The 13,464-nt window shown below is 39.0% G+C and overlaps 1 protein-coding gene across 2 annotated transcripts; it reads right to left on the bottom strand.

The window, feature by feature from the left end:
• Positions 1–11,163: 11,163 nt before the first annotated feature.
• LOC136256445 (uncharacterized) lies at positions 11,164–13,289 on the bottom strand. Of its 2 annotated transcripts, none has more exons than XM_066049402.1 (2): positions 12,285–13,289; positions 11,164–12,232 (listed from the first exon to the last, which is right to left on the bottom strand). In XM_066049402.1, exons 1-2 carry the CDS (start codon positions 13,242–13,244, stop codon positions 11,309–11,311), a joined length of 1,884 nt encoding a protein of 627 aa, XP_065905474.1. In that variant the 5' UTR covers positions 13,245–13,289; the 3' UTR covers positions 11,164–11,308. The 2 variants fall into 2 exon arrangements, with proteins under 2 accessions (XP_065905474.1, XP_065905475.1); XM_066049403.1 differs by having other exon boundaries at positions 12,291–13,289.
• Between the last annotated feature and the right edge of the window lie 175 nt (positions 13,290–13,464).

Below are 13,464 nucleotides of genomic sequence, written 5' to 3'. Positions count from 1 at the left end.
CGTATTAGCATTCTAGGGAAAATCCTAGTTGTTAATACTACGAACACGTGAGTTCTTGTCAGCCTCACCCACCGGCGATTCCGCCACGCGAGTTCTCACAAGGGCGGGCGCCGTCTGTTCAGCTGTTAGTCCGGCAGTCTGACAGTTTGAAGCTGTTAGATAATTATTTAGGTTTTGTATAATGATTCCTTGTCACGCCCACCTTGCTGCTGCTTATGGTCTTCCATGTCAGGAGCGGATCCAGGAGCTAACAAGGGGAGGGGCACAAACAGGCTAAGTTGTAGATGGTTGAAGAAAGCCAGATTCTCTAGTTCAGTGATGCATATATGAAACAGCAAATAATCACCTCTTAGTAGTGTCTCACAGTTGATTTTTGCCATTTTGGCCTTTTTAGATGGTTGTGAAGTCATAAAAGTTATTTAAAAGGCTCTGAATGTCTTTAAACCAGCAAGGCTTTGCCTCCTTACCTGTACCCCCAATAATAATAACACGATAATTATTTTAGAGGCGCTTAATACGCACGAAGGTGCTGGGTGGCAATTTCACTGCTAGTTTGACTTTGGTTTCTTTTAGTTTCAGGTGAATTTGTATTAAAATATTAGTAAATGTGCATATTTTCATGTGTTGATAAACTAATCTTGGCCTGACACTAGTCTGGCGGCGCCCGCCCCTTCGCATGGAGTAAGGGTCTGGTATGCTTAGTATCACCGAGTTGTTCTGGAGGAATTTAATTTGAATGTAATGACGTAACGAAAATGGTCTTAACGGAAGTGCCTCACCCAAAACTGTGGCAGTGATATTGAACTTTCTTCGCCTTTACACAGGCGAAAGTGGATTGGTCTACTTTTATAGAATACACATGTCTCCCTACCTAGGAAATCAGAGCGTAACCCGGGTTTTTCGCGTATCAAACAAGGCGAAAAGCCCTTCCTGAAATAACACTTTCTTCTCCTTGTTCTTTATTAGCTAACTCCTTTTGTTTCTTTCAGTACTGTTAGGGAATTTGATTCATTCTTTTGACGTAACATAAACAAAAATGCGCTGATTAAACGTGGAGCGTTCTGATTGGTTGCACCAGTTTTTGGTAATCCGGTACAACTGCACTATACCATAGATATACTATACACATAGGGATTGGAAACGGAACTCGCGCACTATAACATCCGTGTTTCGGTTTGCGTCATAGTGCGGTTGCTAAGGACGATGATGGCGAGCAGGTGTGTCCGTAGTTTATCTGTTTGTCGCTAACTTCACTTCAGGATGAAGCAGTTAAGTCTCCCAGGACAATAACAAAAGTTTGAAGAGTTTGCAAGAGCCGTATTTCGGCGAATTTTCAGTAGTGACACATTGGACGCTCAGTGGTGCATGATTTATCCAGTTTGTTTAGTGACTGATTTCAACGACCCGTGACCTTGTACTGAGTCGTATATTTGAAAGAACGGACTTTAGATGTATTCCATACCATACCATACTGTCCTGCAAGTGTGTCTGCAACTAGCTAATAGAATACTTGGTCCACCAGGCCACATTCTTCAATTCCCAGTCCAGGTCATTCTATGATTTCATAGATTTGCAGGAGGCCTGTATGGAAGCTTCAGTACTTACGTGGCATTATACTACAAAGTGGATAAACATGATTGATTGGTCCCAGTATGACTTCAGTTAATTACACAAGCCATTCACCATTGCTACAAAGTTGGCTAAAGGTAGCCGCACCAGTACAGCCAGACTATGTTAAGTCGACAATCCCTCACACTAACTAACAAAGAAACCATACACTTTGAATATTTTAACTGTACAGTGTAATATGTGTACGTTGATTATGAATTACGTGTGCAATGTAGCTAGCTATAAGTGTTTATGTCACTTCTTTTGAAAGTACACATACTGTTTAAACATAATTTGGTAGTGCATCTTGAGCTCTTGCTTGTTGGTCATCAGTACACTGTCATTTGGTGTTCTTTGATGGATGTCTAATCATGTGGCTTGGATGATTTCTTCAAAATTTTGTGTCTTATTAGAAGATTCTGTCTTTCATCCCCGTGCCATACAGCTTTGGTTTCAGAGCAATCCAACACACACTTTACACCCCCCAAGTGTGGTAGTAGTTGATGGTATGGTAAATTGATATCTAGCATTGGTCATGGGCCTACTAAAAGTCCACAAGTGTAAAGTGGTAAGCAGTAATTTTATACAATATGACAATTGATACAATAACTCCAAGTTGCCTATTACACTACACAGTTGATATAGATTTCAAAACAAAGCTACCTAAGCTGCTTCCCAACACAGAGAATCTGTGAAAAGTCTACAAAAATGAGACGGTGTGGCCATAACATAATTCGCTTACCTCTTGACATACTGGTGGCTTGTTTATTACGAACAACAGCCTCTTGTGGTTGCACACGCATTCCTGTTATTGTGTACAAGGCTAGGTTAACCAATTCATCAAGTTAAAAGTCGATAAATTGCTAATAGTTGGCAAATAAAGCCATTAGAAATAATATCGCGCTCGTAACTACGGACAGTATCTATGGCGACTAACTAGCGCAAGCGAAACATGGATGATTTTTCGAGCTCGTTACGTCACATTGAGAATTTGTACAGAGACGTCACGTGAGTTACTTCCGTTTCCAATCCCGTTGTAAAGTTTAGTATATCTATGACTATACTAAGCATACCAGACCCTCACTCTATGCGAAGGGGGCGGGCGCCGCCAGACTAGCCTGACACAAAGTTTAGTAGCTAGCTATTTTAATCAGAAGCATGGCTGGCTCCTCCACAAGGTGGAGGAGGGGGGGGGGGGGGGGGCATTTGCCCCAAATGCCCCATGCTGGATCCGCCATTGCATGTTGTGGTCGCGTGTGCCCGTGGACACACCACACTTTCATACGTATCATTTTCATCATCATTAAGGCCACTCCAATTGGTATTTATGTTTCTGGTCCTTTGAAAATCAGTTTTAGGCGCGGGCGGGCAGAATTCAGCAACAAAGCAACAATGAAGTGACTGCTCAAATAGAGTATTTTTTGTGATTTACTGACTGTTCTATTAGAGTATATCGATCCGTACTATGCACTCTGCCCATTTCTTGCAGGTTTTCACTGATAAAATACAAATCATTATGACACCTTAGATAGATTTAGCATACTTGTTGCAGCCCAACAATTGTTTCTGAAATCCAGGTTTTCCAAAAGGCTGATGCGGACATTTTACACATGTATTTCTGAAATTTCACATTCTCCAAAATAGGTTGCGGGCGGAGGACCAGAAACATAATTACCAATTGGAGTGGCCTAATGGTTCTCTCTCAATATAATCATAGTCATAAGCATAGGTTATTATTACAGGTAGACTCAGTACTGTAAGGCCTAAGGCCTGTTACACCTGATCAACAGGCCTATAGGCTAAGTACAAAACTGATACAACAACAATAGCTATAAATCACAAATGTACATCAAGTTAATCATGTATTTATTTATTTTATTTATTATTTATTATTGTTTTACAACACCAGATGCAACTCACGGATACAGAATTAAAATGATTGTACAAAAATAGTGAGGTGGTGTTGAGGGTCGGATGGCGACATGTGCCAACTGCCCAAACTAATTACTTATAATTATTTAACTACAGTATACATGTTGACAACTGAACATACAAAAACACTTAGCTACATAAATGATTAAAATTTACCAAAATTGTTAACAAAAACTACCAAAGGTTAAGCTAAGGTCACAAGCACAACTTTGCATATCAGTTCAGCAATGATAACCAATTGCATAGTTAGAAGTCATATGCTAGCTACTTTGTAGTAAAGTAACAGTTTCAAGTTAACCACATGACACTGAAGTACGTACGTACGTATGTCAAAAAAGTTATAACAGATATTTACTGAAAATAAAAAACAAAATAGCTATTTACTGAGCAGAAGAGTAGAGAGTATATACAGCTACATGTGTAATTCTGCAAAGCATTGTGAATGGATAACTGTGGTGATTATATATGTATCTTGGCACTCCAATTATAAGTGTGAATTAAACCTATATGCTAATCCAATGTGAGGCCAGTTATTGGAGAGATGAAATATGAAAGTGTTGCCAGCATCTGCATGGGCACTGCTGTGATAGCTTACCATGTCAACACCCCCCCGTTCCTTGAGAAATCCTGCGGTTCACAGCCCTGGTGAGCAATTATATTATATACTGTACAAATAGAGTCCCCAAAATGAACAGCTGACAAATACACTTTACAAGCCAATATTATTATAATCATGCTTCAAAATAGCTACTGTGCATGCAGCATGGAAATAGTGCAAACTGACACCAACAGACTGCTATATTTCCCAGCATGCATTCACACTGTACAGAAAGCCAACAGGCAAATGGAAGACAACAGTTATAAATGCCTTTTACAGTTATAAACTGTAGCTGAAGAAAAAGTTGTGCAAAGATTGAGGTACTCTAATAGAGCAGTCGCAATTCTAATAAATTTTGCAAATTATAGCAATACTTGATTTAATACCCTTTACCATTAAACTGACAGGTTTTATCTCAGATAGGCTAACTAATTTATTTTATATGCTTTGCAAAGCCTACACTTTTGTTAGCTAATTGCTATCAAAAATGCTCCCAAATTCAAACCTAGGGAGTAAAAATTTCTCAGAAGATATCCAACCAGAGTCTTAGAAAGTGTCTCCCAGCTATATTATTATTATTATTATTATTATTATTATTATTATTGCTAGCGCTTTACAGTGACCAGTACTGAAGGACTGACAGCAACATGTGCTGCAGCCTTAGGATATACAAACGAATATAACTTTCTGGCAAAATCACAGAGCTCTACTGGAGATTAAGCTTAAATTTGGCAGAGTTTGCGGCAGCCACTGTAGATCTGGGGAGAAGGACCATATTTTGTTTCAAATCTCACCATGCATGCATGCTCTTCTTAGGATATTTGGTAATGTCACCACCAGTATACATTACTGCTAAAATTTGTCATAACCCATGGAATTATTGAATGTGATTTGCCTAATCATTGCCAACAACATGTTGTAATGTATAGGTAAAGCAACAGGGTATTGTAGCCCTTCCACTTCCTCTTAAGATTGATATAGACTTATAGAACAGTCAAATATACATTTCAATAAAAAAAAATCAAGATTATTTTCTTCCTCCGATATACCTAGATAGAACATGGAAACACTTCAGCATTCACTACTTTTCTAAGCCTAGCCTGCATGATCTGTTGTGATGAATAATAGAATATTTGAGGCCATTTTTTGGTTGATAGTTCTGGTAGGTAATTGCAAAGTTGTTGTAATGTGTTGTGACATAGAACACAGTCGTTCTTTATAGTTTGGGCTACACAATATACACATTTAGTTTAGGTTACTGTGAAGTAACCATCTTATTATAGATTTAAAGTACAGTGGAGAATCAGACCCTGACAAGCCACACTTGTCCCATCTTTGTGAGAAATGCAGGAAGTATGGAAAGTGCACCAGGAGCTGCTAGACCAACTTGATGGTTTTCAATGTCCGTCTTTGTAATGTGTTGTTGATTTCTTGTATAGTCTCTGGTTGGTTTGACATTGTTTTGTAAGATTTATGCTTGACGTATCTGTGAGTCTGTAAATCATTATACATTTTGTATAAGTTGCACTTAATGATAATTTCAAACCAAATTTCATGGTATGCTATGCACGTTGGTAATGCATGGGATTGAATGTTGGGGTAAGCCAACTGCAAGAAACCACTTTTTGAGTTTTGCTGATAAGTGAACTTGAACTTTCTCAACGTGTATCAATTTCCATTGTGTGACCGCCCCTTTACAGAAGTCAAGCTAGTAAGGGAAAAGATCATATGATCTAATATTACAGGTTCCTTGGGCTGATCAGAATGAGAGGTGACAGCAGACTGAACAGTGACTCTGACTGAAACACAACACCAGTACATACTATATGAGCATATATCAACTATATACAAATTAGATTACACAGGTATAAATAAAGCTAATGGCCATTCCCAAGAAGTGTTTAGCATATGTGACTGCATGGATTTGTGAAAAGGGATCTACCACACACATCCAATTCCATGAACTTGGTCAAGGCTCCTTTTGTAAATCCATTCACATATCAGAGTGAAATGGTCTGGAAAGGGCCCTCTGGATTATAGCAGTATAGTTTTAGTTAACCAATTTGCAATAATGTTGTTTGTGGTTCTCACCCACATACAATTTTTGTTAAACCATGCAGGAGGAACTAATGGTTCAAAAAGTTCAAATGGGCTGGTCAGTCCTTCTGACCAATTTCAGCATAAGTATGGCCTAATAAAATCCATTGTAGTACTGATACATTAATAACCTATGTTCCAAAATGGCCAACCAAGTCTATAGGCACCAGCCTATTATGCTATTGAACATGATACCAGCCTTGCCCTCAGTTGCCACTTTCCAATGATTGATGGAGTATTGGTAGGCCTTCAGTGGTTATTAAACTGCTTGGTCTACATTTACCTCAGGCCTGCGGCCCTTGGGCATACATATCAGACAAAACCTCATGTCTGTATTACAACTATAGTCTCCTAGCTTATGAGTAGGTAAATGATACCCTTTGTAGTAGACTATCTGCAAGAAATGCTATCATGCTAAGTTTTTGGTGGTTCAGCAATATTATATATAGCTACTTATGTACATATGGCACACTTGAAGTTACACTTGTTACAAAGGCACACTAGTCAGTTTAGTTGTAAGTAGACCAACGAACTATGCAAATATGGAGGATGCATGGACATAATTATAGTATCAATAACTACATAGATTGTAGCCAAACTTTAATTTGAAGTGCTATAGTACCACCGTAGTATATAGTCCAGGTGTATTTTTGTTTACCACCATGTAGCTATAAAAGTTACAAGTGCTAACACTTATAATCAGAAACGTTTCCTTGTCATAGTAGCTGGGTATATTGAGGAGCCTGTAAAAGCATTAGAAAAACTATTGTAAAGGAGACTTGTGATTAGAGATGGTACAGTAGAGAAAATTAAAATATCAATGCTTTTCCCTAAACATATCACAACATAATGCAATAATACAAAGCAGTGTATTTCTTATTAGACAAACAGAAGGTCTTGTCCTTAATGGTAATACTGACTTAATTATTTGGTTGAAAACTGGTATATTTACAAGTACAAGGAAAAACAAGTTTGATTAGGTCAATCGAGTTGAGATTTGTACAGTATGGTAGTACTGTATATTAGAGGTTTGGGGTTTTCTGGCCAAAACATCACATACCTTACGGTGCCTTGTCAGTATTATAACCAAGCTTAAAAGCACCTTCAGTAAGACCCTAGACAATTCCAATAGATACCTACAAATATTTTTCTTCAATGGAATTTTCTACTGACTTGACTGATTGACTGATGCCTTCAGACAAGCATAACTTGATAACAGCTAAGGCTACAGGCTTGATTGTTTCACTATTAAATGTAGCTTCAGCCTGACAGGTGCCTTTTGGAATACCGTAGTACATATAATGCACACATCATGGACTTACCTTTCTCCTCCTTTGTGTCCCATTTCTTTTTGCTGTGTTGATTCATGGTAGCGTGTGATGGCTTCCCCACAGAAACCATCCATATTTCCATGGTGACTGCATGGATTGATTGCAGAGGTACTTCTCATACTGTATGCTGCATAAGGAGCTAAACATGACTGAAAGCAAAGATAGTTGGGGTGAGCATTCATATTAACTCTGGCACCAGTCTTTGTTTTTGATGTGGCATGTGCTGGTTCACCAGTCATGATATAATGTTGCAACAGAAGTAAACAAACAAGTATAAGGAAAAATAAATTTGATTAGAAATCATAAAAAAGTAGGCAGTGTTTATTCTAGGATTTCTCCTTTGAGGGGTAATCAGGAATTTAGGGGTGAAAGTCCACATAAAGTTGTCCGAGTTCACAACAATGTAAAACAGTTGAAATAGTTGTGAAACTGGTTAGTCATTTAAGGCTGCCGCGTTGATTTTGATTTTTGTGATTAGCGAGAAGCCAGATCCTACAGTAGTAGCTAAAGCTTGATGCATGAGTGTGGTAGTGATGACATAATATCTAGGACAGCCATATGCACCTCATGCATGCACACATGCAAATATTTTTTATATATGTTGAATCATTGACCATCACTGTATGATACGTATCACAAAGCACTAGCAGATTAGTATATGTAATAGGACGGATGACTGTGGTATTTGGGATTAATAGTTCTCGCATTGTAAACAGGAAGGAAATAGTGCTCGGCTTCGCCTCGCACTATTTTACTCCTTCCTGTTTACAATGCTCGCACTATTAATCCCAAATACCACAGTCATCCGTCCTATTGCAAATTAATCCGACAACCATAGCAACTGTTACTAGGCAACAGAAATTCAAAGAATAACCACTGCAAAAGTCCAATCACACTTAGCAACCATTGCCTGGCAACCGTTGCTATGGTCTCAAAATGAATTTTACCTTAGCAACGGTTACCTAACAACCGTTGCTAAGCAACCATATTCTGTCATACCTTGGGGGCATTTATCACTATGGTAACAATAGTTGTCAAATTGGACGTTTACTTCTAATATAAACACACCACACTATTTTAGCCAATCAAATTAGTATTATAGATTTTTGTCATGGGACAAGTGTAATACTAATTCTATTGGCTAATCGCTTGACGTATTTCAATATAATACGTCAAGCTGCTATTGAGAGTATTATACAGTAACATATTCAGTTGTTGCATTAAAAGATCTATATGGGTGGATGTCTTCCAAGAAACTTAGCTATCTGTTGGCTTGAATATTAAGGGGATTTTCTTGTTTATGGAATTTTTTAATATTAGGCTTTCTGCGAATACATCTGGGGGTATTTTTGCTGGCTGTGCATGAAGTAAACTGGCTTAGAAATTTTTACTTTCTGAGATTGAAGTTATAAGGGTAAAGCTATTTAGAAAAAAGCTAATAAGTTGAATAGGCATGACATTATAATTATGTAGGAATTTCAGTTTGTTAGTTGTGTATGTACCCTATACAGGAGATTTTTAAAAATTTAATGATCTGATGTTGAATCTAAGAGCACCAGGGAAAATTTTACATGATAAACACTCTGAGATTGAATCTGAGAGCATTTTTGATAAGTTCTGTGACTGTATGCCATTTAATAACTGTGAATAGTAGTCACTCACAATTTTATTGGGTGAGTCTGGATTTTAGGGGGGGTCCCCCCATAACAGCCCTAGAATAAGCATTAGCTGGGCTCAATTGATGATGTGGTCATGCATTCTATTTATAGATGCAACACCCCAAAGAAATCACACACACACACATAAAACATACAGCAAACAATTAGATAGACAATAAGTAATTAGTAAATGTATCTGTTTTCTGATTCTATGACAGATACTGGCAAGCTGTTCCAATCTTTGATTGTTCTTGGAAAAAAAGAATGTTGGTAATAACTGGACTGTGTACTGGGTTGGATAAAGTGGTGAGTGTGGTGGTGTCTGATGCATCATTGAGTTGGCAAGAAATATGGTGGAATGGATAATCCTGATAAGCTGTTGATCCCTTTATAAAATGTTTGTAGTTGACCAATTCTTCATCTAGATTCAAGTGATGGCCAATCCAAAATCTCTAGCATATCAGTTACACTGCTAAGTCTATTACAGTCAGACAGTGTCCACCGAGCAGCTCTACGTTGGACCTTTTCTAGGGATAAGATGTCATTTTGTTGGTATGGGTCCCACACTGATGCCGCATACTCTAAAACAGGACGAACTATAATAACATAGGCGGTGGCTTTAACTGAGTGAGAACAGTTACTCAAGTTGTGTCTTAAAAAATTGAATAATTGTGATGCTTTTGCAGTAGTTCTAGTAATATGATTAGACCACTGGTGTAACAGGACACCCAAATACAAATGCTCATCTCTTACTTCTAGAATATGATTATGTAGTTGGTAACTTGGTAATCATATTGAAATGGATTAAGTGACTGAGAGCATCAAATCAGTACACACTTAGATACGTTGAACTTCATTTGCCAAAGTGTTGCCCGCTGAGATAATAGATTAGGATCACACTGAAGGATAATAGAATCATTTTCACACTTGATAACTCTGTATAAGATGCAGTCATCAGAAAACAGACGAATTGAAGATGACACTCTATTTGCAATATCATTAATGTATAATAAAAACAATAAGGGACCCAAGACAGTCCCTTGAGGCACACCTGATAGTACGGAAACCTGTGAGGAACTAGTACCATCTACAACAACAAATTGTGTGCGTTGGGTAAGCCAGGATTTGATCCAAGTCATAATAAGATTATCAATTTTACAATTTTGGAGTTTATTAAGGAGACGTATGTGAGGGACAGTGTCAAAAGCTTTACTAAAATCCAATAGCATTACTCTATCTTTACTGTATATGCTGTTGCATTACTGCCAAATTATATACTCATTCAAATGCTCCAAACAATTACAGATATGCATAATGCAGAGTATAACATCAGTGTGTTCTCATGTTATCTTCCATTTGTCAAGCTGTAGCAACCAGGTATTGGTTATGGCAGTTTGTGAACATAACCAGATAACTGTAGTATATCATTCATCAAATGTATTAGTAACTTATGCTTCAAAATAGCTGCTGCATGTGCAGCATGCAAATAGTGCAGACATGCATGACAGCAAAAGTCAAACTTACATGAATTACAACTGATGGAAATTCAAAGGCAACTTTGTCAAAACATGACAAAACATTTGGAAAACTGTGACCTGATCTGACAAACAGTCTCAGCCTTTCCAGGTGCCCAAGTTTGTCTTTCGATATCTTCAGTGAATCTATCTGAAACTTTGCCACTTTATTGTGCAGCTTTAAGCTAAGCGAAGATGAATTTTTAACCTACACAATAAGCACAGCAAGATATGACTTGTCAGGTTAGGGAATGGTTATACAGCTATACGAGTAAAACTCATTTTGTCAGACCAGGTCACAAAATGTATTTTTTCAACATAACTACATCATCAGACCCTGACCTGCATGACAACAATTCAATAATTTATCTAAACATATGTAAAGCTGTGAATCAATATTCCTGTGTTGTCCCATCAATGGCTACTACCTTAAATCTCCAAGATTGTTAGTATTAAATGTGCAAAAATACAGTACACAGTCACAACAGAAGTTAACTTAGTTATTGTTCAAGTGGAATAACAAAAGAATAAAGCAATCAGCTAGTTATATAAAGCAGTCACAAGTGGCTATTACTGGAACTGTCCAATCCACACTTTATTGAGGACCTCAATTTCCCACTCCCCACTAATCTTGCCTCCTATCAATACTAGTTTGGAATCATCACATGCCGCAGCTGCAAGAACTACTGTTGTTGGAATGGTTGAAGTGTGTATCCATGACGTAGCTGCAGAGTTGAGGGTGATGACTTCAAGAGCTTCACGCTTATCTTCTTCCAAGCCTAACGCCAGCAAATATTTGCTGTTCAGACCAACGGCAGCTAATTCACCCCATGGAGTGTCTTTAAGACGTTGCCACTTTAGCTGGTGACTGGACAGAGTGTCAAGTGAAGCGGCATATACTGCGGTGGAAGGAGCAACGTCTTGATTGGTGCCACCTAAGACGTAAATCATGTCACCTACTATAACTGATTGCACAGTTGCAAGTGGTTCAGGAAGATCATCACATTTGAACCACTGGCGAGTGGAACCATCCAGTATTTCAGTAGTACTGACACCACTCTCATCATCACTACCGCCAACCACTATCAACATCGACTGGTGGCTAACAGCAGCAGCCGCAGCTCTTGCTGTAGGCATTTCTGTATAGTCTTTCCACTGGCCACTCTCCAGTACAAACACCCTGTTGGTAACCTTGTAATCTCTAGTTAGTCCACCGACAATTAGCAGTTTGTCCATTAGCACAGCTGTGGCAAAATAACTATTTGGTGTCTCAATGGTGCTGTCCCATTTGTTGGTGTCTGGATGGTAAATGTCTATGGCATATGCTGGCTCATCATAATCATTGACACCACTTCCCACATAAATCGCTCCATTATAGCTGACTGCATTATGGGCGTACCTAGCCATTGGTGCAGGGGCTCCCTCCTCCCACTTGATGTTCACTGGTCCACTGAACAAGTCAGGTATGGTGGATTCCTTCACAACCAGTTGTTGCTAAACAATATCACATCGATACTAACACATCATAAGTTTTGTACTAACAAACCTGTACCTGTGTTGATGTTTGTTTGATCTCAGCCAACCATGAGATGGGGTCCATACCATCACGAGTTGTCTTCTTGCTGTACTCATCTTTCATAATCCTGATCCTCTCAGACATGTCTGCTGCTGAAGGACGTAACTCTGGATCATCTTCTAAACATGACACAACCAATGGCTCCAAGTCTGCATCACTTCCACTCATCATGTCTATGTACTGTTGACGTCGCTCTACCTCTGACAACATTATCCGTTTCCTTGTCTTGGGATCAATCTGTGACCATGATTTTGGAGTAGGCCATTGTCGGCTAGTGACGTGGAGGATCACACCTCCAAAAGAGAACACATCTAATGGTGGTCCATATACTGGCTCATTGTCTAGTGCCTCTGGGGGTAGGAATGGAGGAGTTCCTAAGGTGTTGTTGCTGATTCCTCTTTTGATTGTCTTGGCCACACCAAGGTCAGTGATTTTCGCTTCAAGATGAGGGGTCACCAGGATGTTATTAGGAGACAAGTCTCGGTGGACAGTTGGAGGATTGTGACCATGAAGATACCTCAGTCCTAGAGACACATCATGTAGTATTGACAGTTTCACCAGTAAGGGAATATTATCATGTTTATCTACCAGTGATGTTACACTCTCCTGCATCTTCTCCATCACCATAACAGGCAGTACGGACTCGTCACTAGAAGGATAGTAAATTCCTTGGAATAGTACAACGTTAGGATGACGAAGAGTACTCCAAAGTTGGCATTCTCGCAAGAAGTCATCTTTCATTTCGGCGAATTCGCTCGGGCTAGCGCGCTGGAGCAGTACGGCGTGGACTTCTTTACCGGCGCACAACTTTCCATCGTATTGCACTTCTGACAGTTTCCCATAGGCCCCGTTACTTAGCGTAACCCCTGTGAACTTCAACTGCGATGTAGAAATCACATGATCGAGTACGGTTTCTGCGAGTGATGCCATTTTCTTTTGAAAGGGGGCGTGGCTGTAGAAAATATAAAGAATGCGAAAGAAGCGCCTTTTCACTGCACTCATAAAGTATCCAGTATCCTTTACAGGAATGCAACCATGCTTCAAATCTTAACCATGCAGATAGGTGATCTTATCTGTGTTCTTAACAAAGCAGTTTGTGGCACAAACAAGCTGCACAAGAGTGCTTCTGATCAAGCCAAGTGTCATACTA

The sequence above is a fragment of the Dysidea avara genome, chromosome 5 (genome assembly GCF_963678975.1).
Source record: "Dysidea avara chromosome 5, odDysAvar1.4, whole genome shotgun sequence".
In the NCBI taxonomy this organism is placed as follows: domain Eukaryota; kingdom Metazoa; phylum Porifera; class Demospongiae; order Dictyoceratida; family Dysideidae; genus Dysidea; species Dysidea avara.
This window is presented reverse-complemented; position numbering and strand designations above follow the sequence as displayed.